This window comes from Gymnodraco acuticeps, unplaced genomic scaffold (assembly GCF_902827175.1).
Source record: "Gymnodraco acuticeps unplaced genomic scaffold, fGymAcu1.1, whole genome shotgun sequence".
Lineage (NCBI taxonomy): Eukaryota > Metazoa > Chordata > Actinopteri > Perciformes > Bathydraconidae > Gymnodraco > Gymnodraco acuticeps.
In genome coordinates this window covers 2812236-2828772 of record NW_022990042.1, presented here as the reverse complement: position 1 = coordinate 2828772, position 16537 = coordinate 2812236, and the positions used below count along the sequence as shown (strand labels likewise).

The 16537-nt window shown below is 38.1% G+C and overlaps 2 protein-coding genes across 3 annotated transcripts in view; both read right to left on the bottom strand.

The window, feature by feature from the left end:
• Window positions 1-6941, bottom strand: part of LOC117545508 (phosphatidylinositol 4,5-bisphosphate 3-kinase catalytic subunit alpha isoform) — a 30302-nt gene extending 23361 nt beyond the window's left edge. The window contains exons 1-4 of the mRNA XM_034215309.1: window positions 6559-6941; window positions 4743-5155; window positions 898-1107; window positions 544-794 (exon numbers count right to left, since the gene is read on the bottom strand). Of these exons, the coding sequence (XP_034071200.1) occupies window positions 544-794; window positions 898-1107; window positions 4743-5094 (813 nt within the window). The 5' untranslated portion in view covers window positions 5095-5155; window positions 6559-6941. The remainder of the gene's footprint in view (window positions 1-543; window positions 795-897; window positions 1108-4742; window positions 5156-6558) is intronic.
• A 1744-nt stretch (window positions 6942-8685) lies between these two features.
• Window positions 8686-13920, bottom strand: LOC117545643 (calcium-activated potassium channel subunit beta-2-like). 2 transcript variants are annotated; one of them, XM_034215498.1, is made up of 6 exons: window positions 13863-13920; window positions 12978-13074; window positions 12493-12606; window positions 11807-11983; window positions 11079-11274; window positions 8686-10835 (listed from the first exon to the last, which is right to left on the bottom strand). In XM_034215498.1, the coding sequence occupies exons 3-6, from the start codon at window positions 12540-12542 to the stop codon at window positions 10551-10553; spliced, it is 708 nt and encodes a 235-aa protein (XP_034071389.1). In that variant the 5' UTR covers window positions 12543-12606; window positions 12978-13074; window positions 13863-13920; the 3' UTR covers window positions 8686-10550. The 2 variants fall into 2 exon arrangements, with proteins under 2 accessions (XP_034071389.1, XP_034071388.1); XM_034215497.1 differs by lacking the exons at window positions 12978-13074; window positions 13863-13920 and adding an exon at window positions 12722-12823.
• Between the last annotated feature and the right edge of the window lie 2617 nt (window positions 13921-16537).

The window sequence follows — 16537 nt, the reverse complement described above, 5'->3', positions numbered from 1 at the left end:
AAATAAATGGAAGGTTGGGTGAATGAGCTGGTGGATTCTTAACTTTTAAAATACCTTAAAACTATTTTTGTATGGTTTTTAAAGCCTTTAAATATGAGATTCCCTGCTTTTCTCTTCTCTATATGATATACAAATGAATACCTTTGGGTGACAAAATACAACATTTAAAAACATAAACTTAGATATTGGGAAACTTGGATAAAACTTTTTCAATATCTTCGGATCTTTTATAGACTGACAAACGAATAATTGAGAAACTAATTTGCCGATTACTCCATAATGTAACTAATCGTTAGTTGCAGCCCTATGTGTCAACATGTTTATTATTTGATTTGAGTACAAATAAGCATTACTGTAACATTTGCTCTTATTACTTATAGATTATGACGGGTGTACAATCTACTCTGGAGTCAGCTCCTTTTCTCCTAAATCAAATTCCATGTGACAAATGCCAGGCATATTTATGTGGGATGATAATGTAATGCGACGTGTATCTCTCCTAAATACAATAGCATCAGACGCAGTGAGATTAAATCAGATTACCTTGTACTGACTCAGAGGGTATTTCTCCAGCAGGTACTCGTCGCAGCCGCACACTTTGAGGATGTACTTCCCCTGATACTCCTGCACACACATCTTCAGCTGCTCCTGGGAGAGCAGCATGCTGCGCGTCTTCTTCCGGATGGCTTCAGCGATCACCTGCTCCGGCACGTAGTCGTGGTTGATCTTCAGGGTGTACTTCTGCTTGTCATTGCTGGGTGACACAATCACCCATATGACGACAATGATTTGACCTGAGGGATGGAAATAAAAGAGATTGAAGAAATGTCTTTTGTACACAGAAAAAAGGTGCACATAGCAAAAGTGTGAATGTTTGCCTCATATAAAATGTCTTACCTTTATCTAGCTTGTTATAGATGTGCCTGGGGAGTTCCACAGAGGATTCTACATTGGGGGGGTACACGTACAGCGCTCTGCTGTGGGGTCCGTTACAGTCTCTGAGGTCTATGGCTTCTTTGCAAACATTTAAAATGTTCCTTCTGAAGTCCTGCACTTCTGAGTCTTTCACCAAATCAAACTCACATATTGGCATTCCAATCGCAAAACCTGAAAGGAAAAACTAATGCTTAATAAAACATTTTCTTTGTCGGGACATGTGAGCCATGGCGTATTCATTATTCATTATAAGCTACCTAATCCTTTTTAACTGTGAAATGTAGCATTAGCATCTAATTTATACTAATACACCTATATCAAAGTATGTTTTAGTCACCACTGTATATACTGTAGTATACATTTAATATATTGTGGTACATTTTTACTTTCAATTCTTAATCTAATCGATAGATTTATGATTATAAAATGATAAAATTAGGGTAGACATGTGGATATTATCCGACTGAACAAAACGTGATCCGTCTCTTAAATGTGTCTCAACCACAGACCTTATTTCCAGCTATTTTCTAAAATCCTATGGAGAAACGGCATTGCGTTTTTGACGAGTAACCGGAAGAAGCTTACTTCCGGGTTTTAGGACACGTCACTGCGCTGCAATCTGATCACAAATAGAAATCTGCCACTTTTTCACACATCCATCGGTGTTGATGATGGTGTCAAATGTAGTCCATTGGAGTAATAAATTCCTTAGCTTGTGCTATATTTAGCAACAATTCTGAGTTCTCCTGCATCCAGCCGGGCCATTTGATAAGATTGTGACAGAATTGCTGGCAAGGAAGAACTACAAACTAGCTCAGGTCAGATTTCTCTGGATATTCAGTGGGCGTAAAAAAAAAAAAAACCTCCTTGTCGTAATTTCAATTATGTAAACAAAGTTATTAAATAAACAGACTTTCCTTGTTTGCTTTGTTCACATTGGAAACTAGTTTCCAACACCAACAATGTAATCTCCACACATGAGTGTAGAGGATGTCATGGAAGATGATGCATTGTACAGTGTTTTGGCTGATTTGGATATTCAGCACTATTTATTAGAGCCAGTGTGCTGTTGAGAAAATGCAGCCAGAAAAGCCCAAAGCTGAATGAATTTAAGGCAGGCTTTAATGTGAAACGTACAATCTGAAAAGTGTGAAGCTGTAATGTGCCGCCACTTCAGAGCAATGCATCCTGGTACATGGAGGCAAGGAGCTGCGTGCAGATAAACTAAGCACTAAGGAATTATCTGTTTCAATAGACTAGGGTTGCGGTCGGATAATCCAAAAATCGTTCAAAACAAGTTACCGTTTTAAAAAGCTTAATAAGCACCGTAACTTTCATGATATAATTTCTCGGCCGACTGTTGTGTGACGCAAATGCTGCAGCTGCAAGGGATTGTGGGGCAGCATTTTCTCCTCTCCTTTCGGTGAGGGAGGTCCAGTGGTTCCTAAACTAAAGGAGATTATAAAGGAAGTTTGAAACCTCATTTCCTATCATCTAGAGCAGTGGTTCCCAACCTGGGGGGCGCGCCCCACTAGGGGGGGGGGGGGCAAAGATCGCAGGGCCTCAGATGATTTGAGGCCAAATATTATATTTAGATTTGTTTTGTTTTTTTTACATATAATTGTAAGGCAATACATGATTGTCACTAAAAGCCTTGTCTCTACATTACAATAAAATATAAAAAATAATTGATTAATTAATTTGAATACAAATTCAAGTTAGTAGCTAATATAGGCATAAAAAGACAGAAATGTATAATTTGTTCTGCAATATAAATGATTCTTCTGTCACAGTTGCTCCGATCAGATCTGTCTCCTCCATTTTGTGGATTATTATGATTTTTTAATCCACATAAACACATCGGCAAAATCCGGCTTACTTTGAGCATGTGTTTTAAACAGTTTAATCCCTTTGCGAATTGTTTCCACTTGCGCCGTCCTTTCATTTCTTCATACAGCGGGAATCCAAATGAATTAATCCTGAGTCCAATAACCATCAAAGTCACTCCAATAGTGCTCCTTAATTACGCTTTCATCCGCCTTTAACAAAATACTTCACATTCATCTAGTTTGTTACAGTAGTTGTAGCATTTTTGAGACTTTTAAACTTTAATTACCGCTACCCCCCCCTTGTGTGTGTGTGGGGGGGGGGGGGGGGGCGCAACTTCCAACAGGAGTCATTTGGGGGGGCTCTTGGGAAAAAAGGTTGGGAACCCCTGATCTAGAGAACTGGAACGGCTCTTATCATGGCTGCCACTGAGGGACTTCCGGGTCATTTCACTCCTTTAGGAAGGTTCCTAAGCTAAATGGACTATTCGACTTCAGCCTAGATTTTAGGGCTCCACAAGTTGGAGAAAAATAATTGTGGCGATTATATTGACTGATATATACTTTTACTAATGTTTTAACTACTGATATCTGACTGCTATCACACTACATTCTACACTTGTTTTTTCTCAAATCTGATAATGCTACAAATTTTTCTTTACCTAGATGTGTACTTTTTGAACTTTGCTGTAACAAATGTGAATTTTGTGAATATATGTTAATAAAGGTATTCTGATTCTGATTCTGTTATTGCAATTGCGCAATATGTTTTGCAATATTAGATTTAAACATAGTTCAGATCATCATTAAAACAAATATTAAAATGATCATGATGTGATATTTTAAAAGGGTTGTGGACCTAACACGGGGGTGTTTTTACTATAAAATACGGTTTGTAGGCCGAGATTTCTCTGCAGCACCACAATACTTTTTAAGATTGACATTTTCACATTTCTTGCCTTTGTTGAATATTCTGTTTACTGCGATGTCTATGGAAAACTAGTCCATATTTTAAAATATATATATATAAATGCTGTCAAAATTATCGCGTTAACGGCGGTAATTAATTTTTTGAATTAATTGCGTTAAAAATATTTAACGCATTTAACGCATGCGCAGAATGGCCCGCCCCATACATCCCACCAGTGGCAGCGCCAGGGTATGGCTGGGGTAGGCTACACCCATACCAAGAAATGGCTTAGCCCCACCATGAACAATGATGTTAAAGTAAGCAAAATAAAGTCCGCCAACTCGCGCGGAGTAAATTGCACAGACAGAAGTTAGTGAGATTGATTTCAGTAGCCACTTGTCTGGAAATACCGAAGACTAGAAACGGGTTTGAAAACTTTTGTCACGTAGTGATCGTCTTCTCGATAGAACATCTTTGATAATGTCTTCTGGCCAATCAGAATCAAGATAACGGCGTGGTGTTGTTGCAGGAAGTTCCGACGGAGAATACTTTTGCTGTAGTACATCTCTATATACATCGATACAAAATTACGTGTTGATAGAAATCAACACGTAATGAATTAAGACCCCACGGTTTGATGATTGATAGGTGTGTGGGCTGTCTTTCATTTTGACACACAGAACAATGTTATAATAAACATAGATACTGTATGTTAAATGGATATATCCGCCTTCTTTCATTTATCTTTCCATTCCCACAACAATATACATAAAGAAATGGCATATGTTGGACATAGTTCAAATGGTGATTAATCATGATTAATTAATTTTTAAGCTGTGATTAATCTGATTAAAAATTGTAATCGTTTGACAGCCCTAATATATATATATATATATATATATTCATTGTGCATCCACATAAAGAGGTACCAAATGTTCTCTTCCAGCCAACAGTGTTATGTATAGTCCTCTCTGCTGGTAATGACATTGCCAAGGCAAATGGTTGTTACACTATATTAGTGTAAAGCACAGTAAGGTGTTTGTAACTGTATAATAATTGAAGAACCATACCTATTTCTCTGTTGAGAATTTTCTCTTCCCTGTTTCCCACTGGCTCAATGACTTTGAGGAAGGCCTGGAAGAGCCTGAGATCGCACAGCCTCCTGGTCTCATCGTAAAACTCCTCCCGCTCGGCCTCCTGGGTTACACTGACAAAGATGTAGGAGCTCTCCTCCTGCAGCAGATGGTAAAGCGGGTACTTCCTGGCCTCTTTGAATAGCTCATGCTTGACTGTGATCAGCGTGGCTTCCCGGAGGCACTCCAACGTGAGAATCATGCCATTTGGCAGAAGGCAGTCCACTAAGATGCTGGGGGGCATCAAGTGCATCCCCCATAGTTCTCCTGAGGAGGGCCTTGGAGGCATGGTCGTCACAAATCTGCTATTTTCAGAGCCCGGTAATTATCAGATGAGCGATGCCGACCAACTGCCAGAAAGAAGGAAGCAGAATTATATAAGAACCACTGACCTGTGCACAATAATGCAAAACGCTTGTGGTAACCATTTGACCTAAGTGATGCTAGAGTTGCATAGAGGCAGCAATTCTAAATACACACTTCACCAATTTAACATGGGATGCCAAACATATTGTGAAATTCCAAAATTGCATAACAGAGGAATCTCTGTAGCACCACTGCATATTGTTCATATTGTTTTTGAGCTAACCATATTGCCAATAGCCAGTGGGTTAAAGTTACTCATTACATTTACTCAAGTACTGTGCTCAAGTACAATTTTGAGAGACTTGTAATTTACTTGAGTAAATAGTTTACTTTTACACCACTTCATTTATTTAATATCTCTAGATACTTTGCAGATTTGGATTAATGATGTGAAATATAATCAAGACATTTAAATCAGACTTTAGTTACACCTGATGAGAATTGACAAGCTACCCTGCAGTATATAAAGTAATTAAAATTAGCTGCATCTTTACCAGCTTTGATAACACTTTAATTATCAATAATTATAATCAAAACATATAATATATGAAATGGGCCAATCTGCATAATGAGTACTCTTTGGTACTTTAAGTATATGTTGATGCTAATACTTTTTTACTTGTACTTGAGTAATATTTTGAATGCAGGACTTTTACTTGTAACAGAGTATTCCTACCCTCTGGTACTTCTACTTCTACTTCAGTACAAGATCTGAGTACTTCTTCCACCTCTGCACATAGCCATTATGTATAGTAATTTAAGATAGCAACACATTTATAACAAATGAGCTGGCTAACTAACGTTGAAACTAGCATGAATTCAACATTTGACTGTATTGTTTTAATTATTATCATTTTAGCAAGGCAACATAACGTGTAATCACATCAGAGACCGCAAACACGTATGAAAGAAACTTTCGCTTTAGTGATGTGGTGTTAAACCTTTATATATACAGTCTATGTGTTAAACCCATGTTAACTCAAGGAGAGCAGCGATAGACATGTCTAGTGATGTCGAATTTAGGGACAAAAATAATGTAAACAAACACATTAACGAACAAGCATTACCCACTCGTTAGTAAAGAATGGCTTAGTTGTAGATTGTTAGCCTGGGCTTGACAGACATCTCGACTATGTTGTGCTGCTGCTTGGTGTGTTAGGTGTTGTTTCTTAGCTTGCTAGCTTACCATGCTAGCCAAGTTCAGTAAGCAGACCAATGTCATCTACAATATAAAAACCTCGCCTGATACATAACCATGTTACACTGACGTTACTTCAATAAAAGGGTGCGACCCGACCATGTGTCGTGGAAGTAAGTGGGTAGCTGCTTTGATAAACAAGGAACGCGAACATTCAACAAACCATGACAAAAACAAATATAAAGCTACCTCTGTCAGTTAGCCAACCGGTTAGCTGCCAAGCTAATGTTCCAGCAGAATCATTAGCAGCGGCTAGCCGAGTGTCCCGTTTGTGCCCGCTCGGGAAGTCTCAAACAGAGGGGCTAGCTCTAACGTTAATCCATCCAAACAATGACACCGAGGGGTCGGGACGGACCCGCCGTGTAGGAAAAAAGACGCCCCTAGCTCCCAATGATGTTGTCAAAACGCTGAGGCGGAATAAGTATATAATACTTCATGATGTTCTTCATCGTGCGGTCCCGAAAATGAACTGCACAGTTCGGTAGCACGCTAGCTCCACACAGCTATTCTGCTCAAAGGCTGCTAGCAGGCTCATCATCATGGAGCGCCCTCCCACACCATGGAAGTCCCACATACAGCGAGTTTACGTTAGCTGGAGGAAGCACTTTGTCATGACATGAGAATAGGAAGGGAAGCCGCTTGTTCGCTGTTTTCTGCCATTGGACATGAAAAACCTCAATACAAATATTACTAAAGTGCGCATGAAAAACACTCCCAAATATGTATATGTCACTATATGATACGGTCATATTCAGCAGAGCTCATAGCAAATCCCGTTACCAGCATGTGTGTGGATGGAGCCCCCAGATACAAACTGGAATGAGGAGAAGTATTATTGAGACTTGTATGAGTCATTCATTTTAATTGCATAATGTTTTAATGCTTCCACATTGACACTATATTTCCCCCGCTTTTTATGGTGTAACTTTGAAGTTACATTTCAATGGAATTCAGTTGGACCTTATAGCAGGCCATAGGCAGAGTTACAAGTCAGCAACATATCAAAGATCTTTCAGAGAAAGCTCCAAGGCTTCAGTTCTTTCAGAGAGGCTGCTAGAGTTCGAACAAAGGCCAAGAGAGCCGAACACATGACTCCCTAGTCTCTGCTGGCTTCTTGTCGGTTATATAATTGACATTTATTTTATGCTATAGAGAGAAGTTCTACATTTTGAAGGAATCTGAATTCACATCTTCCTTGGGTAAGCTGGAACTGGTCAGATAATTTCCCAGAACAATGGTAATGCTGTGTAGACAGTTAGATTTGTAAGTTAAGTTAGGACAAATCAGTTTAATTTATATAAATGCCCCAATACCACAAACCTCAAATGTGCCTTCTACAATGTATACAGCATATGACACCCACTGACCCTTGCTTCGCATAAAGTGAAACTATTTGAGTTATTATGACATTTGTTGGACCATACGGCCTGAATATCTTACATCGGCACTAAGTGAAACTACTTATAAAAGCAAGCTTAAGACTGTTCATGACTGCCTTTTAAACTAAATTACACATGTAATGATATATGTAATAGCAATTTATTTTTTCATTATTATCCATGTATTTTTAATTAGCATTATTTATTTAATTTTTTTTGTTTTAATTTATACCCTTTTGTTTTTCTTTCTTTTCCTTAATTAAAAAACATGTTGTATGCACTGTTGTGTTATCATTGTCTTTTTTAAATGTCATTATATAACGCACATTGAACCGCCTCTGTGGATAAATACAAACCTTACCTTGCCTAATATATTTGTATTGGTCTAATAGGACATATAGGAGGTCTTGTGTGTATTTTTCATTTTGATTTATTTACTGATTATATTCATGAGATGACCTGTAGGTGAACTTGTGAGAACCTGACCTGATAATTTATTTATTTGACTTCCTATATGTTTATCCTGCAAATCTGCAAGTATAAATTATGTTATAACATCTCAATACATAAGAAATGTCAAGCATATGCAACGTATATTAAATACTATGCATTTATATGTTTATTGTGGTTTGGTGAGCTTCATTTTTATAGTTTTTTTAACCTCATGACCAACAAAAATCATCATCACCTTATGTTTATTTATTAAATACATTTCATAATGGGAGGCTTACAAATATTATTTGGTCGCTGACATAGTGGATATAAAATAAAATCATTTACGATTACATGTTATTATCAAAATATAGGAAGTATGGGGAAGTTCTCAAAATGGTAAGTTCCTCAGCCATTTTTGGACTAACATCAAGAGTTTTCTCCCTTTGGCATACATGCTGGTATTGTCCTGAGTATTATATGTGCAAAAGCAAACGTACACTTATAGAACATACAATTTTTACACATTTAAAGAACTCTTGTGAACAAATATCCATAAAACCCTTCATAATGCTTAAAAACCATTCAAAATGCAGTGTTTTTGTTGACAGTTTCCGCCTTGAAACATTCACTTCACATTTATAAACAGTCACATCCTCGTTCCAGACAAATAGTCAGCTCTCCCAAATGTCTGAACCTGAGGAAGCTTGTAAGAGGCCACAGCAAGGTTGTTGGGTTTAAACAATTACCTTTTATGAGTGCTATCAAGCCATCAAATGGCCTATTCAGTTGTTTTCATTTTCACTCTATTGCTTCAGAAGGGACAAACTGCTCCCATTATTTGCCTAGCCCAGAAGCTTCATATAAAACATTATGAAAGGGTTGCAGTTTTGTTAAGTTTTACTTAAAATTATTTAGATCTTTGCATAATTACAGTGTGGTAAGATTTAGGTATAAGATTATGGTTTAATAAGATACAATAAGTATGCCTACGTTGTTGTTACAATAGAATACTTCAGTAAACATATCTCATATTTTAGTTTTCACCGAGCGAAAAACCCCCAGTTCTGAAAAGTGAAGACATTACGGAAGCTTCTTAAATCTTCATTTCTTTTTTCAATAGCTAGCAAGGGTGACTCATATTGCCTATGAGGAAATACCCTTTCATCTCATCTGAGTAATTATCTGAGTAAATATAATGAGTTTATGGTCCCAATTGTAATTTGGTTGTTTAAGTATACTCCATGTTTTCGTTTTACAACTTCAACTCCTTCTCCTTCTCTGTTTTAATACAAGTTTTAACAATTTTGGTCACCTACAAATGTCAGTCTCAGTTTCGTCCAAATATTGTTTCTTGTATTTTCTTCCAAAAAAAACAATATGGTGACAACCAAAATGCTGAACTTAGAAATAACCCAGTTCCCAAACCAATTGGTGACTATAACCACTTTCTATTTACAGTCAATGGTTTTGCGGGACCGAACGTTGTTCCGTCGTCATTATAAGTGCCGCTAGAGGTCACCACCTTTTTGTTCCTGTATCGGTGAGCTACTGTTTGAAAAGACAATAATCTTGTTCAGAACCTAGTCTCTAAAAAGAGATTATGAAATCCTATAACCCCCACATTTTGCCATGCCGGCATAAATGTCACTGCTTTTATTCTGTTGTTTTAATTGTTTTTGTTGTTTTGTTTCACCCTTTTTACTCTGTAGCACTTTGAGTTTGTTTACGCAAATGAAAAGTGCGCTTATAAATAAAATGGATTATTATTATTGATTATTATAAATCTGCAGCATTGGACAAGAATTTGGTATTGGATGAGTTCTGGTTTGCGCATGAAGTCCAGGTATAATGGGCAAAACCCGCTTAAGGAAGCTTTGGATTGATGCAGGAAGTCTGTGTGAAGCAAAATAGGGGGAACACATTGGTCGGAATGCAATCTCAGAATCGATTGGCTACCATTTCGCAACAATTTAGCTTAAATTAATTTAAAATTAGCTTGTGGATAAATCCAATCTTAGATGTCGTCTCTGAAATCTAACTTCAATATCGCATCACAAATTGCAAATCAGCCTGTAAACAATTGGCACACAGAAGAAGAAAATCATGGCCTGGATATTCACTGGCTACACCGGAAACCTGAGGGAAGTTGGTCGTTGCCCTGAGAGACTCATCATTGTCACAACAATGGACGATGGGTTTCCAGGTCAAGCCCCTTCTGACCCAGATATTTACACTGATACTGACTCTCAGCCACTGATGACGGCCATTGAATGAGCTGATATCATCTGAAGAAGGTGCACTAATCCCATGTCATATGTCCATCACCAGCCCCCATATGCTTGGCTTTGACAGCTGCTGCATTGCATTTCATCTCTTGATCTTCCCTATCTCTTCGCACAGTCTGGAGAGGTACTGTGTGAGCTTCACCATGACGATGACGAGGGCCCCTCCAATGAGCATGCTGGAGGGCCAGAGCAGCGAGTGGAAGACGACGGTCTGGTCGTACAGCCGCATCAGGATAACGTTCTCCTGCTGCTCGCTGGGGTCGTAGTAACACGTGACCTGCTGGTTCACCTTCAGACGCTCTGAGATGTTCATGATCATGACATGCATGGCGACGCTGTCTTTCAGGCACCTTGGCACGTAGAAACACTGCAAGGACAGGATTGAAAGACATTTAGGTTATCTAGGGGGCAATCAGTTGGTTTGTTCTTTATTGAATACATCAACCTTCATGTATCATCGTTCAGCTTGACCAGAAATAATCCTATCAACTAACATTTTCTGAATCGGAAACAGAGCAAGTCTACAATCAGGCCAACATTTGACAGCCATTGTCAACATTTGTAACGCTTCAGTAATTCTCAGTATTTTCCCCTCTGGCACTGTACTCACTTCAGAGCTGGTGTCCTGTGTCTCCTCATTGTGAGATAAACGGCTGACACGGCCCGTGTTATTGACGCTCACGTAGACCTGCAGGCAGGGGTATTTGGAGTCTCTCCAGCACTCTGACCCACAGTTGTAGGAACAGTTCATGTCTGCTGTGATCGTGGAGTTCAGTATAACACACACACCTTCCTCTGTCCACACACTGTGATGAGATTTAAATGAAAAAACGATTTAATACCAAAAAAAAGATAAAAAGAAAAAAATTCTAGAAAATGTTGGGTAAAAAAGCAAAAATGTGAAAAAACTATTTCAATGTGTTAAGAAATGCTACTTTGAGAGAAAATGTTGAACATAAAGTCCAACTATAGGAAATAGTGTCGAAATGGTGTTAATAAACCAAAATGTTGACAGTAAAGTCAAAATATGTTGGAATAAATACCAAACTTGAATAAATTCAACTACATTTCCCTAATCCATCTCCAAAAAGAAAGTAAAACAAAAATATTCCCTCTCTCGTCTTGTCCTTTTGCCTGGCACTAATAGTCCTCCGCATGGTAAGAAAATGGCTTAAGGTATCATTTGTTCCTGATTTCATAAAGTATTAATTTTTGCAATTTTCAGGTTGATAGAGCACTGAAAGCATCTGATGAATAAAAGATGTATCTGATAGTTATATCACTTAGCTTCCTTTATGGGGTGTAAAAATGAAGGGATATTTAACAACAGGCCTGTACCTGTCTGCATAGGAGCGTAACATAGTGACCCCCAGGACAAAGTACATCATCACTGAAGAGAGGATCATTCCCAGTCCCAGGAAAATGGCTCGATCTTCACCGGGCCTCAGAGCCGTCACCGTCTTCTTCTTGTCCAACAAATCTACCCGACGGAATTTCTGGTAGATTGACTTGCTGCTGAGTTAAAAAAGGAGACAATATAATATGTAGTTTAACTTACAGTGCAAATATTGTTACATGAAAATTGCACGATAGGTATGAGCTTCTTCCTGGTTATGCCCCCTTCCTCCCCTTTGCATTTTAAAGAGGCCCTATTATGCTTTTTGGGGTTTTCCCTTTCCAATAGTGTGTTATATAGGTTTTTGTGCATGAAATGTTTTTGTGCCCCCCCCCCCCTGAAACACCTCCATTGGACTCCTTTGTTTACATCCGATAACAAAATGACATCACTATGTAACATTTGCATCTCGCCTAGCCCTCCAACACATTATGCCTGATAGGCTAAGGGGCGGGACATCTCTAAGTGGTTGACCAATCACAAAAGAGCTAGCCAGATAAGCAGTCAGAGCAGACTGGGCTTTGGTTTCTGACAGAGGGTGAAAAGAGGTGCTGCAGCACAATTATGAACCTGACATTTTGTAGAATAGGTCCCCTTTCAAATCAAATTCTCAGCATGAATTGGTTACCTCCTTTCATTTCGTCCTGCATTATTTTTGGCCCCGGCCATAAAAAACATCTTTCTCGATGATCCACGTCCTCCTTTGCTTGCTGATGTGGAACGGTAGGATTGCTGAAAAGACCTGTGAAATGGAGTTTGTTAGTTGTCCGGAAGCACTTTTACTATATGGATCATAAATATCAGTCCCAAATCACTGGTTACAAAGCAAATGTGTAAGACGACAAATCACACTGTACCTTTGGTGCATAGCTGCTGTCAAAGTCGCTAAATATGTCTAGTTTTGTAAGTTCTAACTGCCTCTTCTTTAGCCTACAAACTGCAGTTCCTGACTCTCAGAGTGTGGTGCAGAGTGGGGACAGGAAGCACGTAGTGGTCTCCACCAGGTAAACATCCCATTTTGCACACAAAGCAACGCTACAAAGGGTAAACAAGATGACAGATAGCCACAGACGAAAGGTGGTCATGCTGATGAGGCGCTTGTGATAAACCTACCTGCTGTATCCCGAACACTTCTGCTGTCAACACAAAGTCATTGGGTCCTCTCTTGGCACGACACCTTGCACATGCTTCCTCTCGCTTTGTACTGGTCCTACAGTTTGCAGAAAACAGAGTTCACATGTTGTTTCGGTCCCATAAATAACATTAGCCTTGATTCAGATGCCAATAAATGGGTAAGTGAGACATTATGAGTTATTTATTGTGGGTCCCGAAAGGGTTATGGTGAGGGTCGATACAAAGGCAGTTATTCCAAAACACAATTTAGGACAAATGTATTTCCGCTAGTAATATTTGGTCATCTTCTTGTATATCAGGGGTGAGCTCCATCATAAGCCCAAATTGAATAATAAATACCAACCAATCAAGACAGTATCAATCAAATGATATTGAATAAAGAATAGGGATCGCTGGACTCTGCACCGGTTAAGAAACCAAATATTGGTGATGTTGAAATACAAATATCTGTTGCTCTTCAAGGATAAGGCAAAAAAAAACAACCAGGAATACAAAAAGGAAACAATAGCTATCCAGCTTACTTTCAATCAAAGTCGTCTACCTTTGCAGCCTGGAGAGTACCCAAGACTATTTGGTTGTAAATTATAAAATATTTACTGATTCACAGATATTTGACGTGTTTCAACTAAACATATGGGTATAAAGTGCAATGAGGAATAATTAAATCTCACGAAAAGGTAATGTGACTTTATGTAAATGTTTCCCACTCAAAGACATGACAGTGAATTTAAATATAAATTCAACCTGAAACAAACAGAAACATAACTGGGAAAAAATATATTAAGATATTAAATCAGAAAATCAATAAATGACCGTGAAAAGTGTTTTTCATGTTTATTGACTCCCCTTCAATACATTACATACCCCATGGATTTTATGATATATTGTTGGATTTTCTGTAGCCACCGCCCAGTCCTTTAACATGTTAGTAGTATGCTCTTCATTTTTGTAGGAGAAAACAACCTTTCAAGGAGCAGAATAGTTGGAAAACAAGCCAACAAGTTCCTGTTGGATGAGTAATTTCCTCATTGTATCACATTCCCAGCTGCTTGGGGGAGATGTTGCTGGGAGATAACACCGGCCCAGTGAGACAAAGGGAATCTGAAGGAAACCATCAATGTTTTTGGAAACAGTCCATGCGCTTTTTGCATTCACACCCAGAACAAAGGTTCATGAGATTTATGGTCTGTCTTACAACTGTCCAATTCTTCTCCTCTGTAAATGCTTGCCATTATGACTGCGTGCTTCAAGCTCCACGCATAACGGTATTGATTTCAACTAAACATGGACACACTCATTTTCAGAAAGATTGCCTTACTCCTTGTACCAACTGTTTTAAAGGGTTTTTAGAGCAAGGAATTTGGATCCGTGCCTCATGTATGCAAGTGACTACCTAAATAATTCAGCAGTACACTGTGCAGTTTTTACTTCAATTAATATAAATATTTGTATTCTGCTCTCTAAAATATTTGTATTGCACATTCTTACTTTAACTTCTTATGGTTATACGAACATTTTCATTCACTTTTTTTTGGCATTTTATTTAGCTTCTTATGTTATGTGATAAATATCTTTAGTTTATAAATAAATGTTTAACTTTATATTTTAACTTTAACTTCTTATGATTCCATACATGTTTATTTATAATTTAAAAAGTATTCTATTGTTCATTCCTTCTCTTACCTCCTTATATTAAAACATATATTATTATTGTATTGTTTTATTTGTATGTATTTATTTAATTCTATAATGGAGCAACTATCCCCAAACCTAATAACTCCCGGAATTAAACAAAGTTTTCTGATTCTGATTATTAACTTATAAGGAATAGACAGTTAACCTGGCCTCACACATTACATTAAAAAAAATTGTAATATTTCTTTCACAATAGACAATTGGTCTGGTTTAAGATAATTGTCTTCATTTGTTTAATTTTGCCATTTAATCGTTTTTTTTTCTCAATGCTAAACATTGAAAGTAGTGGATGTTTTTAGGCAACTAAAAGTGTATTCAAGTACAGTTTCTGACACCCTTGGAAAACTAAAATGGCTTGTATCAGAAATGGGACGAAGCCTGCGATCTAGTTCAGGCAGTCAACTCGAGCACCAATCATACATTACCACGTGACGCACCTCGTCCCTCTTTCAACCAACCAAACACATTCTCCTAAACATGCCGCTCTATTTAAGCAGCCAGGTCTTCCTGCCTCTGCCTCGCTATGCTGCCACTGCTGTGTTCACGTGCTATTGCTACGTTCATGTTCCTGCTGCTGTGTTTCATGTTGCTGCTGCTCGCCTGCCCCACCACCACCTCAGCTTCCACCTGTAGGCTCGGGGGATGATAGTTATCTAATCATCACTCAATGTTCTTTGTACATCTGTGGAGTGATGAGGCCCGAGCCTAGACGCCAAACTCAAACTATATGCTGCTTATAATAAACATATTAAGAAACACATGAGTTGTCTGACTGAAATAATATTCATAGGATAAGATTGTTTCTAAATGATGGTCAGCAACCTAAATGTATTTTCCATGTATTTGCATCCTCCATATCACAGCTTATTTAAAAAAACTACTGGGTCTGCAGTGTCCCCAGAGGAAGCACTGGAGGGAGACAGTGTGTGTGTGAGGGGAAGCTCTATTGTGAAACTGCTTACACCAGCAGGAAGTTATTGTTCACATTTTCCTATTATCAGTTTAATGAACTACATATCCTGAGCCAGAGGCAGGTAGGATCAGCCGACCTCACTGTATGGGTCTGTCCTTGGTTTATATTTTTCCCAGCTGCCTCTGTCCCGTATTGTGAGAGTGAAAACGTGACTGAATGAGTGATAAACCTAAATGGCATGTGGTGGACGTGGACCACATAACTGTGGAGCAGGTGTTATCTTACACACAGAGGGATTGTTACTTTATCTCCACTGTAAATAATAGTATGTACAGTTGAGTTAAAAAAAAAAACATGTTTGATTGGCCTATTTGAAAAATACAGAAATAGAAGAAAAGAATGGGGAAAAATACAAATGTACACAACAGACAAAAAGAGTGTTCAAACATGAGACTTATCTTTCTGTCATGGGCTACAAGGAAAAGGTACGAGGTGATAAATACACGTGTTAATTAACAGTTTTTCAAACAAAAGAGAATTTTGCTTCTATGCATGATTATTACCAAAAAGACACGAAACAACTACAAATAGACATACAACGTCAACAGATATAAAACAATAGGAATCAACACACAGTGAGGACAAAAATACCTAAATCGATTACAAGGAAAAAACGAGTTACCACAAAGTAATACAATTAAAACTCAGAACTTTGAAAAGACACAAACTCACTACAAAGAGTCACGAGTGAACATAAAGACAAAATATACAAAGGAATGTGAAACGACACAAGACGACTACAAAGATACGCAAACTGACAACAAAGAGACACAACAAAGAAATATGAAACCGCAGTTGTTGACAAATGGATGGAAAGCAAAAAACTGTTGTTTATTTTGTTTGTTTTAATTGTTTTTTATTCTCTGTCAAA

Bases quoted from the DNA above. Each gene is read 5' to 3' on its own strand.
- LOC117545643 (XM_034215497.1), bottom strand. The intron at 11,984-12,492 runs GTAACCAATTCA...TTTTTAACTCAG, and splicing joins GCAGGACGAAATGAAAGGAG to CAGCAAGTCAATCTACCAGA. The intron at 10,836-11,078 runs GTGAGTACAGTG...CTGTCCTTGCAG, and splicing joins CACAGGACACCAGCTCTGAA to TGTTTCTACGTGCCAAGGTG.